This window comes from Nelumbo nucifera, chromosome 4, assembly GCF_055504915.1.
Source record: "Nelumbo nucifera cultivar China Antique chromosome 4, China Antique-T2T, whole genome shotgun sequence".
NCBI lineage: Eukaryota > Viridiplantae > Streptophyta > Magnoliopsida > Proteales > Nelumbonaceae > Nelumbo > Nelumbo nucifera.
Genome location: NC_142652.1, coordinates 9,738,915 through 9,764,552, shown reverse-complemented (window position 1 = coordinate 9,764,552; position 25,638 = coordinate 9,738,915). Strand labels below are relative to the sequence as shown.

Sequence of the window (25,638 nt, the reverse complement as noted above, 5' to 3'; positions counted from 1 at the left end):
GATGAATGAAATTGAGTGCCCATTTAGAAGGGCTTTTAGCTTTTTGATCTAATTTCAGCTTCATCTATTGGAAAAGCAACCTGCTTAATGATTATTTTTTAAGGTTCAGTTTGGAAAGAATATGTATGGTATAAAATATAAGGTTTTACATTTTATATATTTGTATTTATACTCTTTTTAAATTGAGTCTAAGGCCATGTTTGATTGCAATACAAATAAATTTGCATTCTAACCTATTTTTGTCTCAAATTTTAACTTATTGATTTTAATACAAATACAGTAAATTAAAACATAAAAAAATAAAGTAAAATCCAAAATATAATTAAACAAGAATTTGCATTTCTATATATTTGTACGAATGCAAATAAAATTACATTGCAACCAAATGCAGCATAAGGCTCAAATCGAAAAGAATGCAAATTACAAATATGTATAGAACAATCTTAAATCTTGTATTTCTAAACCTTGTATTTGCACCTTATATATTTGTATTTATATTCTTTCAAAAATGAGCCTACGGCTATATTTGATTAAAAGGAACATACAAGTTTTGTGCTTGTTTTCCTTCCTTTCCTTTCCCTACGAAACCAAACACAGCCTAAAAGATAATTTAATATGCCCGCCAAGGCGCCAGCACGCCCAAAAAAATGATGGAAACCGAGCAAAGGACCCACCATCGTCACTTCTTCGTCAGAATTTGGACGCCCTCTCCTGCAAATGGCGGGCTAAATAAACTCTGAAACATTTCAAAATAAAACAACCGCACGCTACCTTTCTCTTGAGGGCAAATGGAGAGAAGAGTTGAGGATTCGATACTGAGGAAAATGGAGGAAGTACGATTAGTCTGCGACTGGGAGATTTCTATTCAGCAGAAGAGAATGGACTCCGCCATGATTTCTTTTCGAAATACTTCGCAGTCGATCAAGCTCAGGGCAAAAGAAACAGCCGAAAATCAAGGTAAGATTGTTCTAGGGATTTCAGTTCCGTGATAGGTTTCTCTTTTAGACGCCGAATGTCGGAATTGGGTTTTTTGAGTTGCAATTTTGATCACGTTTAGTAATTGCAGGGTATCCTGAAGGTCCGAGGGTTTATTTCGCGATCCCGTTATTACTAGAATTATCTTTTGTTTCATTCGAATGAACTTTCTTTTATCTTAGGGTTTAAATTAGATTACGTTGATCCGTGATAATTCTCGTGAAGTTCAGGTACATTTAACTGATGAAATTACCACCACTAAACTACTTACAAACTCGAATAACATTTGAAAGGGGAAAAAAAAAGTCGCCTTGCTTTTATGAGAGCGAAAATTCATTGCAAGTGTTTACTTTAAGGTTGCAGTCTAGTTTTCCCTACCAGGGGTTCCTATTGTTGCATACTAGGAATTTCGGTGGTTTGCATTCTTTAGCATTTTAGGGGAAAACAATTCTGTAAGTGTTCTTTTTCTTGGAAGTTCTGTAGTAATTGCTTAAATCTACTTGGTAAATGAAATGGAGATTTTATACCGTCAAGTACCGGTGTGCATTTCGTTTATCAAGTATAGTAATTATGCTTGTTTATCTATCATTTTTTTGCAGTAAAACTTGGCAAGCTTAAAACTGAGCTGAGAGAACTGGAGGATGATTTGGTTAAAGCTCTGGCAGGTATGTCTGACAGCTGGTAGTTTGCTGTTACCAGAACTTTTTTATTGTACATAGAGCCCATCCATGAAAGCTTTACGAGCAAGGGAAGGTAGGTAGGCCCGGCCCCAGTGACACCTCTCTGGGAAAACTACGTGAATTAGTTTGGACTAGCGCATTCCTGTCAATACAATCTTTAGCTCCACTCTTCCTTCTTTATCCTCCTTACATAAGCATATTGTTTTACCTGCCTCACTGGAGGTGTTCTTACAACACTTAGGGTCATGAGTTATCACTGAAACATCATTGTAGATAATTTAATTGAATTAATAGAATCATTCTGTTTTATCTATTGCTGGGGTATGGCACATTAATGAGGTGACAAATTAAAATTTCTTTTATCTGTAGTCCTTTCTTTTCTATGTGTATATGTTTTGTATGAATTACCAGCAAATTAATTAGCATATCGGTTACTTATGTTGAAGATTATGTAAGCCATTTCATGTATTGGAGTCCTTAAAGAAGCAACAGTCAAATGCATTCTTTTTTTGGTTGGTACCAAGAATTAAGTTTACTAATCAGAAACAAGAAATACAACTCCACTCTCCAGCAGACTTTAGAGAGATAGAGGCATTAAGTATAGAACATCCATTGGCTGTCATTACCGGTACATGAATTGAAAAACTGGAGCTGCTAGAGACTTATCCCTGTGAATGGCATTCCCCATTCTAAGGCTTTTTTGTTCACATCTATTCTTGCTAAATTGTTAACCAAACTGTTTGCTGACCTTAAGATCCTCCTGAATAGGAAGTTCAGGGTGGATACTAAAGCTCTAACTTCCCTAATCATAAATATTAGCAACCTAGGCCTATCTACCCTTGAAGGAAACCGACCAACTTCCATATGACAGTCTCCTTGTACAAATATCTGTTCCATCTAGCATTGACAGTTAATTTCAACACTTGAAAAAGTGCAACAAGCTCAGCTTGTAAACAATTTCCCGATGATTTAAAAGGCACGCCTATGCACCTCGCACCCCAGGCGCAAACTGGCCCTTGCACTTTTAAAACACTGCAATTTCCACTTTCCAATGGCCCTGAGCTCATTTGAAATTTCCCTCCATGGTCTCTAACCCTGCTTTCTTCCTAGATTATCCTGGATTGCCAAGAGAATTACAATAAAATTTCAGTTTTATTTCTCCTCTTTCAGGCATGTCCAAGGATTTAGGTGCTGCCTATCTTTGATTAGAGTGGCTTGCCAATTGTCATCATAGATCATTCCTGGAAGATTGAACCAACTGTGATCCCTTTGCATTCTTCCATAGTTGCTACACAATGGATCACTTGCAATATGTATAGGTCAACAATAATATTTGCTTCTTGTTCTCAAATATCCTGGAATTATGATCAGACCAAACACCCCAAAGAACCACTGCTGGTTGCTTGCTGCTCTAGTGCAATGCCAAAGACGCTCCCTGCTTGTGGTGTTAATAGGAGTGCACTAAGTAGAAAACAGTCCAACAATATCTGAGGGAGAAGGTCAAGTAGTCCAAAAAAAAAAGTGGTTCCATACCTTTGTAGTGAAGGAGCAGACAAATGCACTTTAATAATGCAGTTCAGAATATTGCATATGTTAAGTATTGGTTAAGGATGTTGTGGCTTGTTATTTGTCTTGCTTCTTTGGAAGTGGCTATTTTTCTGCCCTTCTTTTTTTACTCTAAAAGTTTAGTATTGCCTGGTTGAGTCCATAATCTGTTTATTTATTTAATTTATAAAACTATGATAACTTATCCTTTGTAAAATTCTGCCAATATATTTCCTTGTTTGGCATTTATTGTTTTGAACATCAAGACTTTCCATGTAAACCTTTATTTTTTTTTCTGCTTTCAGAGTAAATATAATAGTTTTAGTGATATATATGGTGCTACAAGTGATCTTTTAAGTGGAAATGTTTTCTTCACTAACAGATTGTTTCTTATCCATTGCATTTATAGTGAAAACCCGTAAGGAGGCCAAGCGTATGGCCATACTTGATTCCATTTCTGCTACAAAAGCTAGACTAGAAGAGCTTAGAAAGACAGTGCATAATCAGAAGGCCAGGAAGGATGAATATGCATCAATAATTTCTCAACAATCGGTTGGTAGGCTCTCATTTTTCCCACCCTTTTTAAATGCTAGCTGGCCTTTTGCTTTGATCAATACTAAAATTTTGCATGCTCATTCCAGTGTTGTTGCAAGCTCTTATCTGAGGTTATCCATTTGAAAGAGTTACTTTTTTTCTAATTAGCATCATCTTATTCTCCTTTCTTCAAAATGAAAATCAAATCCCGAACTATTGGCCATTAGCCTTATAGTAAACACCTCAAGATTACTTTGATGTAGAAGGAATGAAACATAAACCTATATGCACATCTATCAGTAACGAGCTTATATTTTGCTTTCTTTTCCACTAGAACTTTGAAGACTTGCCTGCTTAGACCTTAAGTGATTTTAAAGGAAAATCAGATCCTGTATTATTGTCCATTAGCATTATTATAAGTAACTCATCATTAGCCTTGATGTACAACACATGTTGATATTGACTATCTTATGACACTCCTATGAGTAGTTGATATTTCTCTTGTGCAACATTGATACATGGCAATTGTTTCTTTGGAGAATCCTTCTATTAGAGTATTCGAGTTAATCTCTGAAGGGTAAGGATTTCTTATGAAGTAAATGATAAATCTTACTCTAAGAATTTTACCATGTGAAGTTTCTTGAATATTCCAAATATCTGTATTTTACCATATGAAGTTTCATATGAGTATTTTGTACAATCGTTTGTCTTTTTTATTAGTTACCATGCCTTTTACTGAATACAAATATCTGTATTTTGTACAATGTGCAAGTCCAAGAAAATATGTCATAGTGTAAGGGTAATTTATTCATTGTGCTGTTTGGCCCTTACACCATTTTCCATCTTGAATCCATACTCTGGTTTGTTTCCCCCCTTCTTTTCCCCCCTTATTTAATGGGTAATGAATTTCATTGTTGAGAATCTCCACTGCTCATATGAAATATATTTTTGTCTTTGTACCTTAGTTCTCAAATCCATTTTCTTTCTTTCTCTTATTATTTTCTTTTGTCTTTTTTTTTTAATTCATATTTGAAAACTTTAGCAACACTCAAAGAAAAGGATGACCAGGAGACCAAAAACAGAGGAGACATAGAAGAAGCCATTTCATGGTACAATAGGGTCCTTGGCTTCCGGATTGAAGGAGGACGTGGTAACTTCACATATCACAGCTATCTTCCTTTTGATACAACTCAATTTGTATGTTCATTTTGTAAACAAGTACATTGCTTTGCTTGTTTAGGAGTAAAATTTATATTCAGTAAGATTAACTTGAATGATCCAACCGAAGAGTATTCTTTCACCATTCGGCATGCAGATGATACTTACACTTGTAAGTAATAAATGCTATTATATCTATGATTATGAGCAATATGTAAAATTACTGTTTACCTGACCCATCTATAGTTGAACAGATAAATTGACATGTGCCTAACATTCTAGTTAATTTTCCTGATAATCCTTAGTGCTAGATTGTGATCCTTATTTGGATGGTACGAAGGAATTGATCCAAGAATTGAACCAAACAAATGGTTTGCTCAAGTTTGTGAGGATCATGAGAGAGAAGTTTCAAGCAGCAGCAGTACAAGGTACTATTCTTTGCCTCTTGTCCCTTGTTGCTTCCATCCTTTCTGCCTATGGCCCATTTTGTAGTTGTGTCCTGACCCTCACCCATGTGGTGTCTGCTCTTAGAATCTCCTCATAAATGTGAAGTGCATCTATTATGTTAAAATTGATGCAACCTTTTGGGTCATGTTTATTGATACCATTGCTGATATTAGTTGAATGAGTTAATGAGAAGTCTACTGTGCTATCCTATTTCATATTTAATTGATGTGTATATTCCTGTTATTTTCTAAAATATGCTCTTCATTTCATTTGTGATTCACCAGGAGTGTTGCCTCTGTCCACTTCTGTCCATCCAGAGTCATCCACAATCTCTGTATCTGCTCCAGCTTTGTCAATCTCATCTGACAGTAAAAGTGACTCCCTTGGAAATGCTTCACAAAGTGAGCTGAAAGTCTTACATGGAGAGTCCAACAGACCTTCCAAAAAAATTAACCACAGGCGAGTTGACAAATCAACAATTCTTTCTCCTGCATCTGCATCATCTCTCCGTCGATCCCCTCGTTTTAAGGTAACCTATCAAGACATAGTTGGCAACTATTTTACTTTTCCCCTCTAGTGTCAAAAATCTAACCAGAAAAACTAAGCCAATATAAGTGGATGGACAAAAGTTCTGGTTAGAAATTGGAGGTCCAATGCCTCAAACTCATACAACACCTCTGCTTTGATTCTTCAAAGTTATCTTTGTGTGAGTTTTCAACTTAGTATAGAATATGGGTTATGCAAGAACTTTGGTAGGATACAAAAAGGTTAAGAGATCATGAAGGTCCTCAACAAAAAGAACTTGATGACTGTTATGTTGATGGTGGACCGAGGCTTCAAGAATGCTATGCATAGGTGTTTATCTTGTATGTACCTATCGTTGTACCTACCAGATATACTCCGAGACCCCCCCTCCCCACCTCAAAGTAGAGAGAGAGAGAGAAATAATGCCGAAAGATTGATTCCTTTATTTCCCCTGTGTCTGACTATTTATACTGTTTTACAGAGCTCCTCCTTTCTTGCATTCTTTAATTCCTTTCTATTAAAACCGCTGCAAGTGGACAGTTAGTTAGCTGAGCTGTTGTGCTGATGTGGCCTCCTCTTGTAAAGCTGACTAACTGTCTTCTGTTGTTCTGTTTCAGCGGTCTTAACAATTCTATTCAATATTTTCTTTGATCTGTTAAATGACCACTTCCTGACATTGTAATATCTCTTTTGCTAGAGGCTACAAATTCTCTTTTTTCCCTTTTTGAGGCTATATTATAATTGCTAAAGAATTTATTCATTTTAATGTAAGAGAACAAAGGATATATATATATATATATTGTTAGTGCTTTAAGACAACTCTTTTATATGGCAGGTCAAGAAATGAGTAATGGAGTAGGGTCCATCTTTTTACCGGAAATTAGACTTTGCTCCTGAGATCAGTCATGTGCCCCACGCTCTAATTTGCTTGTCTAGCTGAAACTCCTGACTGATGATAGCATGGCTCTCGAATTGGAAGCACAAGACCCTATTTATTATTTTTAGCGATATATGCTGAAGTTAAGAGTGGAAGGAACTTCTGTGATCTGACTGGAAGAGCTAGAACCAGAGATTGCTACCCATTTAACATTAGGACTTAACCATGTCGGTAAGGCTATCTGACCTTGCTGTGTACTTTCGTATATCAGGGTGTCCATGTATGAAATGTAAGGATACTAGTTTCAATACCATAATTTAATGAATACCACCGTTTGCCTTGGTTTGAAGTTAGCTCCAGATTTCGTTTTTTACTTGAATAGTTGAAGTTGCACATGCTACATCAACTGTCAGTGGATTTAGGTACTATGGAGAACATGGACACATTGAAGAGGAGGGACATCTCAGAGAGAAAAGTGTAACATTAATTATCCAACCTATTACTAACAAAAATAAAAAGGAAAAGATTCAATTCATCAACACTTTCCCTTCTGCTGCTTAGAGAATGTCATCATCTTTGATCCTCTAGATGAATGTGAGTATCGGTTGATTACATAATGAGAGGGCAGCTTATGGTGGCTAGTTTTTATCCCATAATACATGTAACCTTTGTTTCTTGAATCTCTGGCTTTGGTGGAACTAAACTTTGATGGTAGTTCCCTATGGAACCCAGGTCAGTAGGGTGTTGGACAGGTGTTTAGAGATCATAATGGTAATATTTGATTAGCTTACTATGGTCCAGAAAGGGTTGGCTGCTGAGATGTCTCTTAGATACTTGAGAGTTAAAAGGAGTTAAAAGAAACTCAAAAACTCATCATCCAATCTGAACTGCTCATTCAGATGGATCCCCAAGACTGCTCATAGTTAAGCTGATAGCTTAAATACAATGAAGGCCAATAAGTCTGAATGTCTGATTTAGATTGGGGTTTACCAGGGCCAGGTGCCTTGGGATGTTATCTTTCTGCCCGTTGCTCCCAGGGCTGTTGGGAGATGGGATGCCTTTACAATCCGTTAATTCTTTTATTGATCAAAAAAGTTATGAAAGTTATCTTCATTTACCTGAATTTGGAAACCATTCAGTTTTGACCACCAAATTGCTTTGATTTACCATGATTTGCATTGTAAACTATAGCTGTTGAATAGTGTATCTTGCCCTTGTACAACTTGCTACATATCTTCCTGCACAATGGTGAGTATTGCCTTGGGTCTTCTTGCAGGTTTCCATAATACTTGTGAGTTGTGTCAAAACTTACTATTTATTGATGTTATTTTTATTACTCGTTCACTTTTACATTATTGTGTTGGCCGATACCTAGTCTGATGTCAATGATACAGTTCTTATATTGCTTAAGCCAATATACATGTCCGACTACATGAATATGCATTATGCAAATACGTTACAGCTGTGAATTGTGTTTGAAGAGAGCCATCTTAGATTGTCAATTGGCATAATATGCTGTGGATAAATTCATGGGTTTGCTCCCAAAGTCTTTTTGCTTCAGACTCATCATTTGCAAGACTTGAACAGTGACTCTCATTACAGTCAATAAAATATTTCCCATTCACCCCATTTATTTGTCGGCTCAGAGCAACATAGCACGTTGTTGATGCGCCCTGTATAGAAATTAAAGGAGAAAAAAAATTGAAATTAGTTTAGAACATGGATCTTTGAAGGAGAATAGGCAATTTTATGCAAATTACATGGCCTGGAACAAACCTGAGATGTTGTCTTTAGCAACTTTGATGCAAGAAAGAAGATTAAATCTGTGAAAGAAAATGTTGAGAAATTCAGATATTTGGTTGCTTAATTGTATCTCTGGTTTAAGTAGAAAACTAGAGGAGAATCTGTAAACACTAATGTCTAATCATATAACAGAATAGTACACCCCCCCTCCCTGTGCTTTAAATTATTGAAGAAATCAACTTCTTGTTGAGGGTGGTATTAATTCTATCTTTATGTAATTTCTATGATGGGGTAGCAACAGTCGATTGATGCAATTGATTCAGATGCTAAAATATGGTCACTTTTCAATGGTCTCACCAATTGAAGTGAATAAATTAGTTCAATTTTCCTTTCCTTTATTTATGCCTTTTTGTGGGTTTTCTTGATTTAATGCATGGTCTCTAAATTTAAACCCCCACAACTTAGATGGTGCTTTTCAAATCAATGGTGCCAGTTCAGGCCATGTAGGCGTTAAACAGAAACCGAATTTATTGTTTGGTTGAGCCATTTAGCAGATAAATGTTGTTCTCGAGTTACGTGAGAACTGTTTATCAAAAAACACCAAAAATGATGTTTTTTTAACGATGCTTGGCGCATGTGGTGCCTTATGGCGCTGATACCAAATATCCCCTTAGTTATGAGCTTTAGCCCCAAACTATACTTCCCTTTTGTCAAACGACTCATACCTGTGATAAAGCCCTTATGATCGCTCATAATCCCAGTCTTCACTATTCCCGGGTGGACTGCGTTAATAGTTACTCTCGAATTCCTTGCCTGTAAAAGAGAGGAGAGGCATTTGATTTCTGTGTCATCAAAACACGGAAAGAATAACGAGGGCTATATGTATAGTTTACCTTGAGCTTGTTAGCAATTTCCTTTGCATGCAATATATTAGCCAATTTTGATTGAGCGTATGCCCGGGTTCCATTGAAACTGCATGAACATACAAGCACCAGGTTTGAGCAATACCAAATGATCATGGCAACTACTAGGTCGTTGGCTATAGGCCTTGTTTTGAGTTGCTAGCAAGTTTGGCAGCCCCTTCTTCGACAGGCCGTCTCCTCGTGACATAAATCCATACACTAGCACTGTTGTTGCATGGAGTTCGTATGTACTAACGTATCATCTACGGAGTGCCTTGCTAAATTCCTAGGCTGTCAAATGTAGACAGCCAAAATTTTCCACCTTGGGGTGTAGTCCTGCAGTAACGGAGAAACTGCCTTGGATCTTATACTTTATGTTGTAAATTGGTGTTTGGATCTCCTACCCACTTAATACATCTGCACATCAAGAACATTTCCTGTCTTTATATGTTACCATTCATGGAGATGTTCTCCATGTACAGCTGTAATGTCCTATGTGTGTGGATAGGGTTTTTGTGGGTAGGAGTTTTCGATTGTGTAAATTGCACCTTGATGAGGGGAAATTTGGTCTTCTGAATAATATCATGACACATGGCATCTAAGAAGACACTTTGGTGCTGAGTAAGTGAATCACCTCGGCAAGTCAGCTTGTAGCACCTCGCATAGATTGACCTAGAATACCTCGGATTGGTCTAGTTAATAGGGCTTTGAACTCAGGGCGACCTCTCAAACTTTACATATTTGTATTTATATTTTTTTCCAATTTGGGAACAGTGAAAACACAAATATGTACACTACAAATACAATATTCTTCCCAAACTGAGCCTTGTTTCTTCAGTTGTAACCTAAAAGAGTGTGTGTGCAACTTGAAATGACGTAGACCTTTTGCTCCTTTTCTCGCTACCATACCATGAAAACTATGGTCTGATTATCCAAAGGAATTCGTGATAGAGTAACTAGTTGGATCACTAATCAGTTGTGGCTTAGTTGACAACTTCTTTGGCTGCTTGTAATGGAGACTTGGGACACGATATATTGGCTGTAAATATGGTGGGGGGAATGAAATGACCCTTCACTTTTTCTAACTTTTAGGCCCCGTTTGCTTTTTGGTAAGTTACTTATTCGCGTAAATGCAATTACTTGGATAAGTTTTTTCTAAGAAACATTTACCCAGGCAAGTGCATTTATCCATGTTCTTTTATTTCCTAAATAAATAAGGCAATGACCATTTTAGTCATAGTAATCCATTATTAAAAGGGACATTTTTTGTCTCATTCAAGTGTTGACAACTTCCCCCCTATGTGAGAAAGTTATTTACCCACTTAGGAGATGGGCATCACTTTCCTGGGTAAGTGATACTCATGAAAGTAAATTTTCTCTGGTTCCCACATAAAACTGAAAAAAGAACATGGAATTCTTGGCCAATGGAAACAAAAATCCTATTGACCAACTTTCCCCCCCTCTCAAAATCCAAAAAAAGAACGCTCCCTTATTTGTTTCTTTGGTTTTTTGGAAGGAAAGATTAAAATAAGAAAATTACTTATTGGGATTCAGCATATCATTGAAGCAGAATTCATCTCGCCTCACCCAGCTGTGAATTACGGAAGAAACGTTGATTATTCTTCCTTCAATGTCTGTCTGAGTCGCTGTTTCTTCCATTTTGTCTAATAGCATTTCAATCAATAAAAAATGACCTGCCAAAGTATGATAAAATAATATATTCAATAAAGGCTAAAACGAAAAAGTAAAAGAAGAATACACCAAACGTTAGCAATGGAACTGGTCGGGAGTGGGTGTTGTCTGGACCGATTTATTATGTAAACATCCATGGCCTAGATTCTGACTTAGCCCACAACATGGCCCGGAAGTATTAATTTGGACTATGGCCTATGCCCAAATATTGGGACGGGTCCATATCTTTTGCCACAAGCACTTAAGCCCATCTTGAGTTAAAGGTTGTGGGATTCAGGGTTATCGTGGACTTTACTGCCTGGAGTTCTAACTTCGTATCTTACGCCTAGGGCTAGGGGTCCATTGGGGTAACTAAAACATGGCCTAATTTCATGGATGGACCATCTCGTGGCACATCTTCAGTCACCGCTAAGACAAATAGGTCCTGTCCAATGTCTTAGCAGGACCTTGGCTCTAAACGGTAAAGATATCTAAGCTCTTCTTCTTCTTCTTTTAACATTAATCTTTTCCCTCTCAACTTGTTCTAGTTCCAAGAGAGAAGGGATAGGAAAGTAAGGGGCTTACCCAAGTAATTTGTGGCAAAAGTCATCTCGATTTTGTCTTCAGAGAATTCCAAATTTTTTGAGTATTTCCCTGCATTGTTTCTGCGAAGCAATTTTAATCGAATAACTTCAGTATCAACTGGAAATACTAATAAGTGTGGTGTCACTGGTGTGAGTGTGACCACAAAAAAAGAAAAAATGCTAATAAATTAATGTGAAACAAAACTCTATTTCCCTCCACAATTCAATTCAGTTGGAGTCCTTTAGAGATGAGAATGGTTGGAAGAAGGATATTTATGACTCACATGAGGATATTAAGTGGTAATCCTAGAGAAAGGAACTGAGAGCAGAATCTCTTGATTGAAGCAAATGAGCTAAGATTAATCTCTAACAACACAATTTCAGCTCGGGGGCTCTCCTTTTGGATCCTCTCCTTCACTTCACCCCCTTTCTTTAGGTCCCTTGCTGCAATTACAACCCTTATCCCTCTCTTTGCTAATACTCTTGCCGTTTCAGCTCCAATACCAGATGTTGCCCCTTTTACCACAAAGCACAAAGCAGAATTAGTACGATGTTCATCAAGAAAGTTCATAACAATTGCAAATTGAACAGCACATTGACACCCTGTCAGGTTAGGGTATTCTTGTAATTTGCTTTGACTTCTAACACCATAGCCTCAAGGTCTAATGATTTATTGTCATGTTTACTTTGATTTTTTTTTTCACCCTTGAAGGAAGTGCCACATCAGAACGTATAAATGAATAAGTGGCTTTTAAGTTTTCAAAATGTGTTATTAGAAATGCAGCTTCATCGGGTCGGGTCGGGTCGGGTGGGAATATTGGGGGCCCGAATAGGATCGAGGCAAACCTGTACGCTGTACCTAAGCCAACTCGTTGGCATCCGTAGAATTAACCCATCCTTTAGGTTTGAAATTTTGAACCAAGCAGAAGAAACCATGATAGCAATGTTATTAACTTACATTCAAAATTCTGGAAGAAAAACTAAATATCAACTGATCAACTCCAAAATTCTTCTGTACTAAGAAAAGAAAAAAAGAAAGAAAAATCAGCTCAGAACTAACTGAACTGATGCAATCCGCATCCAAGCACATATCAAGCATATTTAAAAACAAACAAGAACAATATTGAAAAAAATTACTGTTGAAATTCCTCTAAATGAATCCTCTGTACTAACCAGTGATTATTGCTGTAAGCTGAGAAGGAACTAAGCAAGAACAATCTTCAGTAACTTGTTCAGCAGTTGAATTCGATCCAAAACCACTTGGACCTGCGACACCTGCTAAATACCTTAATATTTCCTTCATGGAAGTCATAATGCAAGACAAACTCTGAGGCCAAGTAGCACAAGATACCAGCTAGGTGGATTATAACACCATATATACCATCTTCTCCATGTTATTTTCACTTATTTGTTGTTGCGAAATTTTCGCTTTTGTTTTACTTTTTTTTTTTTCATTCGGATTTTGATTTGTGGGGGACAACCGGGCAACAGCAAGTTGACTTTGGCTGCTTTTGTGAAAGAGGAAACGGTCCCATTCACGGTCGATATTAGAGCCACGTCATGGAAAAGTATAATAAGGAGGCGTGGCCTTCGATGAAACCTCACGATCAACGCTAGTGATCCTGTTTATGCCTCTCTCTACACACACTAAGTGCACATTACCCGTTGATTCATATATGCTATTGTCATTGTCTCATTGAGGTAGATATGATCATGAGCTAATTAGACATTCAACAAGTATGGTGGGTTGATGGGTTGTAATCATGGTTGATGATGGGTTGTATCCATGAAGGCTCATTCATCAATCAAGCCATTCGCATGAATCAGATTATTCTGTGTCTCATTCATGAACATGCCATAACCAGAGGAAGTCAAATGGGTTGTGGTTGGTAGTTTGGATTCGCATTGCTTCTTCGTTGGAAATTATTAAATTTTAATTAATTATTCATTAAAATTTAGATTGTTTGGTTGCAGTTTGTTTGACCAACTGAACCGACGTAATGGGATTAAGGAATCGGCCAATCCGAAATTGACTGACTACTATTAATGAAAGCCAATCAACTCAATTCATATTTGTTTAGTTGATTGATTCAAAAGACAATTAAAAACTAATTTGTTAAACTAGAAAACATATGGTTTGATTGGATAAAAAAATTAAAACAATATATCTAATTAATAATTATAATAGTATTATTTAAAATATTTTTTTTATTTTTAAATTTAATTATATATAATATCAAATTAAGTTGAATCTGATCGATTTATACACAGCCAAATTGAAACTGACCCGATCTCTTAATTAGGTTAGTATAATGAATAAACCAACCAACTTGAGTCAAATTAAATTAGATGGGTCGGTTTATAGTGATATTTTATTCTTATTTTTGTATTATTACGCATCTAATAATTATCTCATTAATGCTTGGACAACGATTGTTACCTGACTTTTATCGTTCTTTTTTATTATTATTTAATTAAAAATTTTAAAATAACCTCATGATCCTATGATCTCATGAAAACTGAAATCATCAACCGGAGGTGGAACCTTAGGTCATAGAGGAAACAAGCATGCCAATACAAAGGAGGGGATTACGTGGTTACAACTTGCATTTCATTTTCATATGCTATAAGATTATTCTTTTTAACATATTTATGCATGCTTGACAGTAACGATTCTCTAAATTTGTATTTTCCTTTTTCTTCTTCTTTTGGCGCCTGATTTAATTTAACCGTACCATCTCCTTTTGAGTCTTTGACGAATTGGTCAATGAATCATTGACTCAAGTGGTCAAACCATTGATCCATTCAATAGTTTTTGACCATTTTTTAAATTTTACTTATTTTTTATTTTTTTAATTTATTTTGTCATAACGGACCATCCATTCAGACCGGATGGTTAAACCACCAACCTGGAAACCAGTGGTCAGAACGGTTTCAATTCCAGTTCCGAGTCGTTTTTTAAAACATTGGTTGGAGGACGATTGACCATAATCCAACATTTGGTGAGTACTGGAATTATTCACTGAGCCACGTGGATGAGTGGTGGGTCCAGTTGTTCAAAAGAAGACCCCACAATTATATTTATACTACTTATAAAAGAGCCCGTTCTTTCTGGAATTTTCATAGGATGTTTTATATCCCCCTTGTCTAAATATACAATGGGCATAAAGAGGGCATATATGTCATTTACTATCATTTTAGAAACTGCCCACTCATAGCTATCCAAAAACTATCCACTTAAAATTGTTCAAAAAGTGTTCATAAGTTATAAATAGATTTATCTTAGAGATACTGTCACATGAAAATACATATACATATTTACTAGTTTGATGAAATGTATTGGTCCCAAATCCTTTTGATTCAGACCAGCAATGTGAGGATCGTCTGACCTCTATTGGCCTAATGATATCAAAGCCTATCGGCTTTGTGTGGACGTCTGAACTTAGAAAGAAGCGATGTCGGAGATGGTCCCAACTCCGAATTCTGTTTTTAATACACACAAGGAGCCAATAACATAGATCATTCACCAACTTGCTATGAGCCATGGTATCTTAAAGGGGGTGTTCTTTTAGTGGATTTTGAGAGGGGGAAGTTGGTCAATGGGATTTTGATTCCCATTAACCAAAAACCCTATGTTCTTTTTTTTCAAATTTATGTGGGGGGTCTAGGGAAAGTTTATTTTCTTGTGTATCACTTACCCCCCATCTCCTAGGTGGGTAAATAACTTCCCCATTTGGGGGAAAATTGCCAACACTTGAATGGGGGAAGTTGGTCATTGCTTTATTTACATGAGAAATAAAAGAACATGGATAAATGCACTTATTACCCGGGTAAGTGCATTTACTCAGACAAATAACTTACTGAAAAGCAAATGGGGCCAAAAAGAAAAATGGTTTATATTAAGGAAGAAAATAACAAGTTAATTACTAATCGTTAGTTGCCAATTGCCGTTTTAGTTGTTAAGCAAACTGATTTTATATTCAGATGCCATTTATTTATTTATTTTTGGAAGGATTATACAACAAGCACAGGAGTAGCCCTCCCCAAACCCATTAAGGGTTGTAATTCGAACCATGGGTAATCGCAGGGGTTGACATGCTTTTCACTAGAGGATTTGGGTAACATTGACTGTTACATATATAACCCCAACACAAGTGAAAGCCTTATTGCCTTATTGCCTTATTTAACCCTAAGCCTCAGCTATATATATATGTGTATAAATATATATTTTATCAATAAATAATATAATATATAATTATGTTTTAGATATGTTATATGTATTTTTTATATTTAATTTATGTTTTTAATTTTTAATTTATAAAAATATTAAAATTATAATTTAAGGACAAATTTTTTCGCAAAAATAGTGGGGCAAGGTGCCTATGGCTCCTTGGAACACATAGATCTTGAAAATTTACCCAAAATCAAAAAACAAAAAAAAATCATCCCAATTGGACATCAACAAAAAGATTATGGCCTCCAAAAGTTTGCATGCATTGAGAGTGCAACCTACAACCCAGTGGGCGGGTTGGACGGTTCTTGACCAAGTCAACGGTTAGTTTTTTATTGTCTGATAGGTTTTGACTGAACCAGACACGAAACCTTGGTTGGGTGACAAGTCAAACAGTTCAACTAGTTGGATCAATGACAGGTTGAAAGCACAATCTCCCAAACAATAATAAATACAAGGGAAATGTTCCCAATGCATGACTGGATCTACTCCTCACACAGGGCGCCTCACATGCACATCTTACCATGCATTGGGAACATCTCTTGTACTTATAAGTTATTATTCACGGGAAATGTTCCCAATGCACGGTGGATGTGCCTATGAGGTGCCCATGTGTGAGGAGCAGATCCTGTTCCAATTAGGATATGCTGTGAGGTCGGTGTGAGGAGTGCCCTATGAGGAGCAAATCTAGGCTCGCTAAGGTTGCTCATGGTTTGGTTAACCGAACTGGTGAAATCGGTAACCGAAACCGAACTGGAGCCGATTGGTTAACCGATTCAATTAGCCATTGGTTCAGTTTGTCAGTTTTTCAATTTTTTATATTTATAATATATATTATAAAAAACATATAAATATATAATAAGAATATAAATATATATAATACTATATTTTAAATAATAAATAATAAATTATATATTATAAATATATATGTTTATATATAATGCATATTTATTAATTTATAATATATAGAAAATACAAAAAATATATATATATATATATAATATATATAAAAATATATGTATACTGATCAGTTCGGTTAACCACCTGTTTTTTATATTGTTTAACCGAAATCAAACTGCTACCTTCGATTCTTTAAAAATACCAAATCGACCAATTCAATTAACCAGATTTTTTGTTTGGTTTTGATCGACTTTTTTTGCTTGGTTCCGTTTTTCAGTTTTTGTTGCTCACAAATATCACCCTGTACTTAATCCGCCCCCCGAAACTTTCCTTTCTAACAAAGACCTACCGTGAACTTTTATTTTATATTGTTTGTTATATTTTATCAGCTTTTTACAAAATGGGTAAGATAAGAATCTTTGTTGTAAATGAAGGAAAGTTTGGGGGGGTAAGTGTTAGTGTGTTACTACTACCTCATTTACCCGATAAAAAGGAAAGATCAATTCTTCAGCAATTTTCCTTCTGAATGAATGCGAGAATGCTGATCATTCTTAATCGTCTAGATGAATGTGAGTACTGGTTTAATTATTCCATCATGAGAGGGCAGATTAAGGAGGTTAGTTTTTCTCCTCTTGAATAGCGCTATCTCTGGCTTTTATTAAACTAAATTTTGAGGTAGTTCCCTATGGAACCCAGGCCAGTAGGTTGTAGTGCAGGTGTATAGAGATATAATGGTAAGATTTGATGAATTACTCTGATGCAGCAGGGCCTGCAGGGGTTGGCAACTTAGTAAGAGCTAAAGTTGTATTTGATTGCAGTGCAATTTTCTTTTCTACTAGTACAAATGTATGGGAGTGTAAATGAAAAAACAATGCAAATTTTGATTTAATTTAATTTTGTTTTGGATTTTATTTTATTCTGTTTTAGGTCTTATTTTACTTCATTTGTACGGCAATCAAACAAAGTAAGGTAAATTTTAAAAAGAAAAAGAAATTAAAATTTACACCCATTGCATCAGTGCAAATAAATTTGCATTGCAACCAAACACAACCAAAATTCAGAAATTTTACAAGGGTTGAAAGTTGAAATTGTAAGATAATAAAAACCTATTAGAGGACCTCATCTAACAGCTTAAGCTTTTAAGTTGAATGGTTTATTGAAATGGCAATGGTATCAGAGCCTATTGGCCAAGTGGTTGAATTTTTATCCTTATCGCACTCATTATAATTAATTAAATTTCAGCACAAGGTATGGGTGGGCCTTTGTTTGTCCACACTTTCATGTGAGAGACATGTTAGAGAATAAAAACCTATTCAATGATCACACCTAAGAGCTTAAGCTTTAAGGTTGAACAGTGCATTGAAAGCAAGGATTCAAATATTGATACGATATGTCCGATATGAGATGTATCATATTGGTATCGGCCAAAGAGGATACGGGATGCACAACGACTAAACTCATATCCCTTGAATCACATGAATCAGAGCAATACGCATTCGTATTGGCCTATATCGTGTTGTATCAGCCGATACACACTGGGCAATATTGATTAATGTGTTTCTCGCGTATTTATTTGTAAAAAATGTGACTGAAATTATTCAAACGCAAATCATCAAACATTAAAGCCTTAACCACGCCATTGATCCACTAGGCCACCTTTCACCTTATAAAAATAAATGAAATAAAATAACATTTTCTCATGCTAGTGTCCACATGTAATACGGACAAATAACATACATTTGTGTTTAACAATTCCAGCGAAATAGAAAAATAATATTCAAAACTAATATTTAATAAACTAATAGAATAAATAATTTCTTAAATCCACATTTATATCAAAAAATTGTTTAATCTCAAGAAATTTATATGAATAAAGATATTAATAATAGAATAATTATTTTAGTACTTAATATTTATAAATTTGAACAAGATATGTATCTTAATTTTTTAATTATTAATTAATATTTTAATTTGAACTAAATAAAAGTATATATATTATTTATAAAAGTAAAAATATTATTTACAAAAACCTTGAGAATATAATATAAATTGAATTTGTCAAATCCATTAATCTACATTTATATCAAAAAATGGTTTTTTTATCTCAAAATTTATGGAAATAAAAATATTAATAATGAAATAATTATTTTAGTAGTTAAAAATTATGAATTTTCATATGATGTGTATCTTAGAAAATTTAATATATTTGATATATTTTAGGTTAATATTATATATTTTTATAAATTCTTAATTGAAATTTTAATTACATTTTATAATAGCGTGTTTATTGTTTACAAAAATAAAAATATTGTTAACTAAGCATTTGAGAATTAATTTTTAGTTGACTTTCAGTTAATATTAAAAATTAAAAATAGTAAAATAGAAAATAAATCGATATAATAATTCAAATATAATAGTTGCATATGTTTAGTGCCTTGAAATTCAATAGAAAATAACATAAAAATAGCTTTATGCATGTATTAATTTGTAAAAAATATATATATAATATGTTCCAAGATTCTTGATTGATACATTATCAATAAAATTTTATGATTTCTATACATCCCGCTATAAAATAATTGATATAATAATTCACATATAATAGTTGTATATGTTTTGTGCCTGGAAATTTAATAGAAAATAACATAATAATAGCTTTGTGCATGTATTAATTTGTAAAAATTATATATAATATGCTCCAAGATTCTTGATTGATACATTATCAATAAGAACTTATGATTTCTATGCATCCTAATGTATTAGTTGTAGTATATTTCTTCACATATGCCTTTAGAATATACATTTTCTATGTATGTATACATTAATTATATTATGGCTATTTTGATCTTAAAAATAATGTTATTAATATATTTATGGAATTTATATGCATTTTTTGGGTATTCATATTTTTCATCCATATCCATGTGTTTTCAAAGTGTATTTGTATCTGAGTGATCCGATATAATACCTGATACTGATACTTTAGTCCTTGGTTAAAAGAAACTAGCTTAAGGATAGGGGCGGAAAACCCCCCACCGCACCTCCACTTTGAAAATTGCCATAGTACCCAATTAAACCTCACCTATATTCTGGTCCCCCTATCCATGTTTACCAACTTTTGGCCCCCCATCCATATTTACTAGTTTTTGGTCCCCGTGAAGAGAAAATCCAAGCTCCACCCCTGCCTACGGAAGATGATGGGGAGGGATTGTGGTTGAAAGTGACTATAAAGTAGTTTAAGTTGGCCACAATCATACTTCTGGTGTCTCTTGTATACCTCTTAAGAGCCAAAAAATAAAAAGAATAAAAAAATAAAAAACTCAAAACTCAGCATCCAATCTGAACTGATCATTCAGACAGATCCCCAGGACTGCCCACAGATAAGCAGAGAATTTAACCAGAATGGGGGCCGGTAAGTCTGATTTAGGTTGGGGTTTGCGAGGGCCAGATGCCAATATTTAACACTTGATTCATGGTCTTTCTGAGTAGGTAAATCAGCCTTGGGCCGTTTGTTATCTTTCCGCCCATTGCTCCCAGAGCTGTTGGGAGATGATATGCTCTTACAATTCTTTATTACTCGATAAAATATTCTCTGTTATTGATAAAAAAACTTATGAAGGTTATCTTCATTTACCAGGTTTTGAAAAACATTCAGTTATGACCACAAAATTGCTTTGATTTACTGTATCACTGACATTGTAGATTAGCTGTTGAATGGTGAGTAAGCCTTCTTGGAGGTTTCCATTATACTTGTGCCAAAATTTAGTATTTGTTGATGTTATTTATTTATTTTTTTTCTGTTTCTTTCACTTTTGCATTATTGTGTTGGCTGATACCTAGTTTGATGCCAATGATACAGTTCTGGTATTGATTAAGCTGATATACATGTCTGTATGTACATTACAACTATGAACTTTGTTTGAAGAGTGCCACCTTAGATTGTGGATTGGCATAATATTCTGTGGATAAATGCATGGGTTTGCTTCCAAAGTCTTCTTGCTTCAGACTGATCATTTGCTAGACTTGAACAGTAACTCTCATTGCAATCTGTGAAATACTTCCCATTCACCCCATTTATTTGTTGGCTCAGAGCAACATAGCATGTTGTTGATGCACCCTGGGTAAAAATTAAAGGAGAAAGAAAAGGGAAAAAATTGAAGTTCTTTAGAACATGGATTTTGGAGGAGAAAAGGCAATTCGATGCAAATTACATGGCTGGGAACAAACCTGAGATGTTGTCTTTAGCAACTTTGATGCAAGAAAGAAGATTGAATCTGTGAAAGAAAATGTGCAAACCTTTAAACCTTCATGTTTAAGCAGATACCAAAACAGTACAACTATGCTTTAAATTCTTGAATAAATCAACTTCATGTTGATGGTTTTTTGGTTCTATCTTTGTATGCTTCCTGCTATGAGGTAGGAATGGTGTCACCAATTGAAGTAAATAAATTAGTTTATTGAGTTTTCTTTGTTAAAGAATAAAAATCTATTTTAGGGGCCTCACCTAACAGTTATGCTTTTAGGTTAAACAGTTACTTGCATGAGATGCATGGTATCAAAACTTGTTTGATCAAGTGGTCTAGTGTTTGATCCTTATTTCCTCTATTACAATTAATTAATTTCAGCACAAGGTATGGGTGAACCTGTTCTTGTCTACACTTGGCTTTTGTGTGAGAGGATATGTTAGAGAGTAAAAACTTATTCAGAGATCTCACTAGCTAACATCTTAATTCCAGACAATTAAGTTATGAGCTTGGGCCCGAAAGTAGTAGCAGTTGGGATCGGAAATTTAAATCCTTACTTTCAAGACTAAAAAACAATTGAGCGTCATTTCCCTTTTTGTCATACCTGTGATGAAGCCCTTATGATCCCTGATAATCCCAGTCTTGACTATTCCGGGGTGGACTGCGTTAATAGTTACTCTCGCATTCTTTGCCTGTAAAAGAAAGGAAACACTTTTTCTTTTGACTCCTGTGTCACCAAAACGGTGGCAAGAAGAACGAATAAAAAATATGTAAGAGAGCTTACGTTGAGCTTCTTGGCCATTTCCTTTGCATGCAATATGTTAGCCAATTTTGATTGAGCGTATGCCCGCGTTCCATTGTAACTGCATAAAGCCATAAACATACAAGTGTAAACATTTTCGGACTTTGGCGCCCCACAATACCTCCCACCCGTGTATTGGGAACATCTATGTTTCTAATGCACATTGAGATGATGATGTGAATGTGGGGCGCTAATATGATCTTCATCTAATGCACATTAATGTAGGATCAAGGGGATTATATTAAGAAAAAAATGTAGGCCTAGGTAGGAGTGGTCATGAGCCAAGTTCTTTACAAGCTATTTGAAATTGACTCATAAAAAGCTCAGCTTGTTTCGGTTTTAATTGAGTTTCGAACCAAGTTTAAACCCAATTTATAGGATCGATTGATAAATGAGCTGAACTCGAACCTAATAGAATTCTGCCGGTGAGTCTCACTGAAGCGAATTACTTTTTGAAAAGAAAGATGGAAAGATAAGAAAATTACTTTTTGGGATTAAGCATATCACTGAAGCGAAATTCATCTCGCCTCACCCAACTGTGAATTACGGAAGAAACGTTGATTATTCTTCCTTCAGTGCCTGTCTGGGCTGCTGTTTCTACCAATTTCTCTAATAGCATTTCAGTCAATAAATAATGTCCTGCCAAATATAGTGAAACAATATAGTCAATAAAGGCTAAAGCAAAAGTAAAAGAAGAAAGATAGAACGTTCTTTAGTCTTTTATACAGAAGAGAAGAAATGAAACTCTTTTCGAAGAGGGGTACTAAGTACTAACTATTAACTAATGCGAGTGTAGTGTTTCTCAAGCCTGCAATTTTTGTCAACCACGCTCATCTACAGAGTACACACCCAACGTTAGCTATGGTCTATGAACCAGGCTTGTAGCGGGTGTTGGCTGGACCGATTTATTATGATCTACGGCCCAGATTTTCACTGAGCCCACACCATGGTCCGAAGTCCGAACTCCCAAGTGTTCATACAATCATACCTAAAGCTGGTGTAAAGGGAGTATGGGACCAGCCATTATTTTTTGCCACAAGTACTTAAGTCCATCTTGAGGTAAAAGGTTGTGGGGTTCAGGGTTGATGGTTGATCTCACCTTGCTCTATCTTGACTTTTACTGCCTGGAGTTTTCTAACTTCAAATCTTACCTGGAGCCCCCAGGCTGGGGGTCCATTGGCTTAACGAAAGCATGGCCTATTTTCTGGATGGGCCATCCCGTGGCACATCTTCAGAATGCTTTTTGGACTTGACACGTTACCATAGTTGTAGGGTAAAAGACTAATTGCACTTAATATTCCTTTGACCACAAGGACAAACAGGCCCAAAAACGTTTCAAACAGCCTAGGCTGTTGGGCCCCCAACAGAAAAGGTATCTACCACATCTTCATCTCCAGTCACCACTAAGACAAATAGGTCTTATCCCATGTCTTGGCATGACCTTGGCCCTAAAGAGAAAAGATATCCAAGCTATTTTTCTTCTTTTTCTTTTTCTTTTTCTTTTTCTTTTTCCTTTCCAAGTTGTTCTAGTTCTAAGAGAGAAGGGATAGGAAAGTAAGGGGCTTACCCAAGTAATTTGTAGCAAAAGTCATCTCGATTTTGTCTTCAGAGAATTCCAAATTTTTTGAGTATTTCCCTGCATTGTTTCTGCGAAGCAATTTTAGTCGAATAACTTCAGTATCAACTGGAAATACTAATAAGTGTGGTGTCACTGGTGTGAGTGTGACCACAAAAAAAGAAAAAATGCTAATAAATTAATGTGAAACAAAACTCTATTTCCCTCCACAATTCAATTCAGTTGGAGTCTTTTAGAGATGAGAATGGTTGGAAGAAGGATATGTATGACTCACATGAGGATATTAAGTGGTAATCCTAGAGAAAGGAACTGAGAGCAGAATCTCTTGATTGAAGCAAATGAGCTAAGATTAATCTCTAACAACACAATTTCAGCTCGGGGGCTCTCCTTTTGGATCCTCTCCTTCACTTCACCCCCTTTCTTTAGGTCCCTTGCTGCAATTACAACCCTTATCCCTCTCTTTGCTAATACTCTTGCCGTTTCAGCTCCAATACCAGATGTTGCCCCTTTTACCACAAAGCACAAAGCAGAATTAGAGGATTAATTTCACCAAGATCATCAATAAAGCTCTTAGCCTCTTACAATTGCAATTGAAAATTCAGAAATCACTGATAATTGCCTTTCTTTTTTTTTAAGTTCTGTTTCTATGTTTATGGAGCAACCGCAGAATCAATTCAGAAAAATAACCAGTCATCAACTTGTTAGTGAATCATGGTCTTATCAAAACAGAAAATATATTAAGAAAACAAAATCTCAACTAATTACAGAGCATCCAGGAAAAAAATCAAGTGGGTCGTCCACCCACCCAATTCTATCAAAACAAAAGTACATGAGGTTAAGAAATACTCAATCTATCTCTTATTTTATTTGTTTTTTTTCCAGAAAAATAAAGCATGAAAATTTCTTGAGATATCCACGAGGTTGTTGTCAGGCATAAGCCAAATGGGTTGTTGAAAGAAGAAGAAAGAACGAAAGCATGACTATTATTGTACAGAAAAATTCTGAAGAAGTAACCCAAGAAAAGACAAGAATGTTTTATTAAAAATTAAAAAAGAAAGGAACTTTAGCTTAAACAAATATTATAGACCCATGGAAGAATAAATTAGTGGAACAAAGTCTACAAAATCTCAAATATAAATTACATGATTAGTTTATAAGTGTAGAGGACAGTAGTTATCTGGGTTGGACGAATTGGAGGAAACTATTCAAAAAGCTGAAGCATGTCTCGCAACAACTGTGGGAATGTACCTTTAACAAGAAGAAGTATATTCACCCCTTTATTTATATATATTTCTTACAAATGCATATCTTTTCCCGAAAACCGTGCAATACATTAAATGGGTTCAATCCATACATCAGATTTGAAACCAATCCAAGAAGAAGAAGGAGAAGGAGAAGGAGAAGAAGAAGAAGAAGAAGATATCTGCCTTAATTCTTTGAAGAAAAGCAAGATAGAACTGTCAACTTATACTCGAAATTCTGGAAGAAAAACTGAATACAAGCTCCACAATTCTGTGCTTGAAACCAAACCAGATAAGAAAAGAAAAGAAAATCAGCTCAGAGCTAACTGAACTAGTACAATCTGCATGGGATGGAAGCACATATCAAGTATATTTAAAAGCAAAGAAGAAGAATAATATTGAAACAATTACTGTGAAATTTCATTGCTTTAGCTCTTCAAAAAGAGTCCTCTGTACTAACCAGTGATTATTGCTGTAAGCTGAGAAGGAACTAAGGAAGAACAATCTTCTGTAACTTTCTCAGCAGTTGAGTTCGATCCAAAACCACTTGGACCTGCGACACCTGCTAAATACCTCAGTGTTTCCTTCATGGAGTGCAGCAACTTCTGAGCGTCACAAAGCAAGAGAAACTCTGAGACGAAGTAGCACAAGGCTCTTGCTCAGTGAATTATAGCACCATCTGTATATATATAGGAACCCACTCACTCAGTAATCAACTTATCTTTACCATGTCTAATCTAAATTTTCTTATTTGTTGTTGTCAAAATTTTCGCTTTCAATTTGTTTACCTTTTTATCGTCTGGATTTCGATTCGCCGTTGGTGCTGAGCTCCTTTTATAAAAAAGAGGAAATGCTTTGTTTATTCATGGTCGATCTTAAAGCCACGTCATTGAAAAGACAAAATTTTTCAAAATAAGGACGCGTGGCCTTGCCATCCACCGTTAATAGTGTTGATTAAAAGGAGCAGAAAGTCTCTTCTTCGCTGCCTTGCTGGCACTGGCAG

General features: G+C 35.4%; 3 protein-coding genes across 5 annotated transcripts; 1 reads left to right on the top strand and 2 right to left on the bottom strand.

The window, feature by feature from the left end:
* Nucleotides 1-657: 657 nt before the first annotated feature.
* LOC104591451 (kinetochore protein) lies at nucleotides 658-7,092 on the top strand. 3 transcript variants are annotated; one of them, XM_088902358.1, is made up of 9 exons: nucleotides 658-957; nucleotides 1,575-1,640; nucleotides 3,610-3,756; nucleotides 4,777-4,884; nucleotides 4,975-5,064; nucleotides 5,198-5,320; nucleotides 5,624-5,868; nucleotides 6,482-6,542; nucleotides 6,700-7,092. In XM_088902358.1, exons 1-8 carry the CDS (start codon nucleotides 789-791, stop codon nucleotides 6,488-6,490), a joined length of 957 nt encoding a protein of 318 aa, XP_088758484.1. In that variant the 5' UTR covers nucleotides 658-788; the 3' UTR covers nucleotides 6,491-6,542; nucleotides 6,700-7,092. The 3 variants fall into 3 exon arrangements, with proteins under 3 accessions (XP_088758484.1, XP_010248589.1, XP_010248588.1); XM_010250287.2 differs by lacking the exon at nucleotides 6,482-6,542 and having other exon boundaries at nucleotides 5,624-5,798; XM_010250286.3 differs by lacking the exon at nucleotides 6,482-6,542 and having other exon boundaries at nucleotides 660-957.
* Nucleotides 7,093-7,245: 153 nt separating this feature from the next.
* Nucleotides 7,246-12,965, bottom strand: LOC104591450 (short-chain dehydrogenase TIC 32 B, chloroplastic-like). Its single transcript, XM_010250285.3, has 8 exons — nucleotides 12,815-12,965; nucleotides 11,926-12,157; nucleotides 11,643-11,722; nucleotides 10,927-11,080; nucleotides 9,378-9,456; nucleotides 9,210-9,297; nucleotides 8,518-8,564; nucleotides 7,246-8,414 (listed from the first exon to the last, which is right to left on the bottom strand). The coding sequence occupies exons 1-8, from the start codon at nucleotides 12,951-12,953 to the stop codon at nucleotides 8,232-8,234; spliced, it is 1,002 nt and encodes a 333-aa protein (XP_010248587.1). The 5' UTR covers nucleotides 12,954-12,965; the 3' UTR covers nucleotides 7,246-8,231.
* Nucleotides 12,966-20,617: 7,652 nt separating this feature from the next.
* Nucleotides 20,618-25,350, bottom strand: LOC104591452 (NAD(P)-binding Rossmann-fold superfamily protein). The gene is made up of 8 exons (XM_010250289.3): nucleotides 25,096-25,350; nucleotides 23,669-23,900; nucleotides 23,386-23,465; nucleotides 22,304-22,457; nucleotides 21,801-21,879; nucleotides 21,621-21,708; nucleotides 21,000-21,046; nucleotides 20,618-20,889 (listed from the first exon to the last, which is right to left on the bottom strand). The coding sequence occupies exons 1-8, from the start codon at nucleotides 25,223-25,225 to the stop codon at nucleotides 20,707-20,709; spliced, it is 993 nt and encodes a 330-aa protein (XP_010248591.1). The 5' UTR covers nucleotides 25,226-25,350; the 3' UTR covers nucleotides 20,618-20,706.
* Between the last annotated feature and the right edge of the window lie 288 nt (nucleotides 25,351-25,638).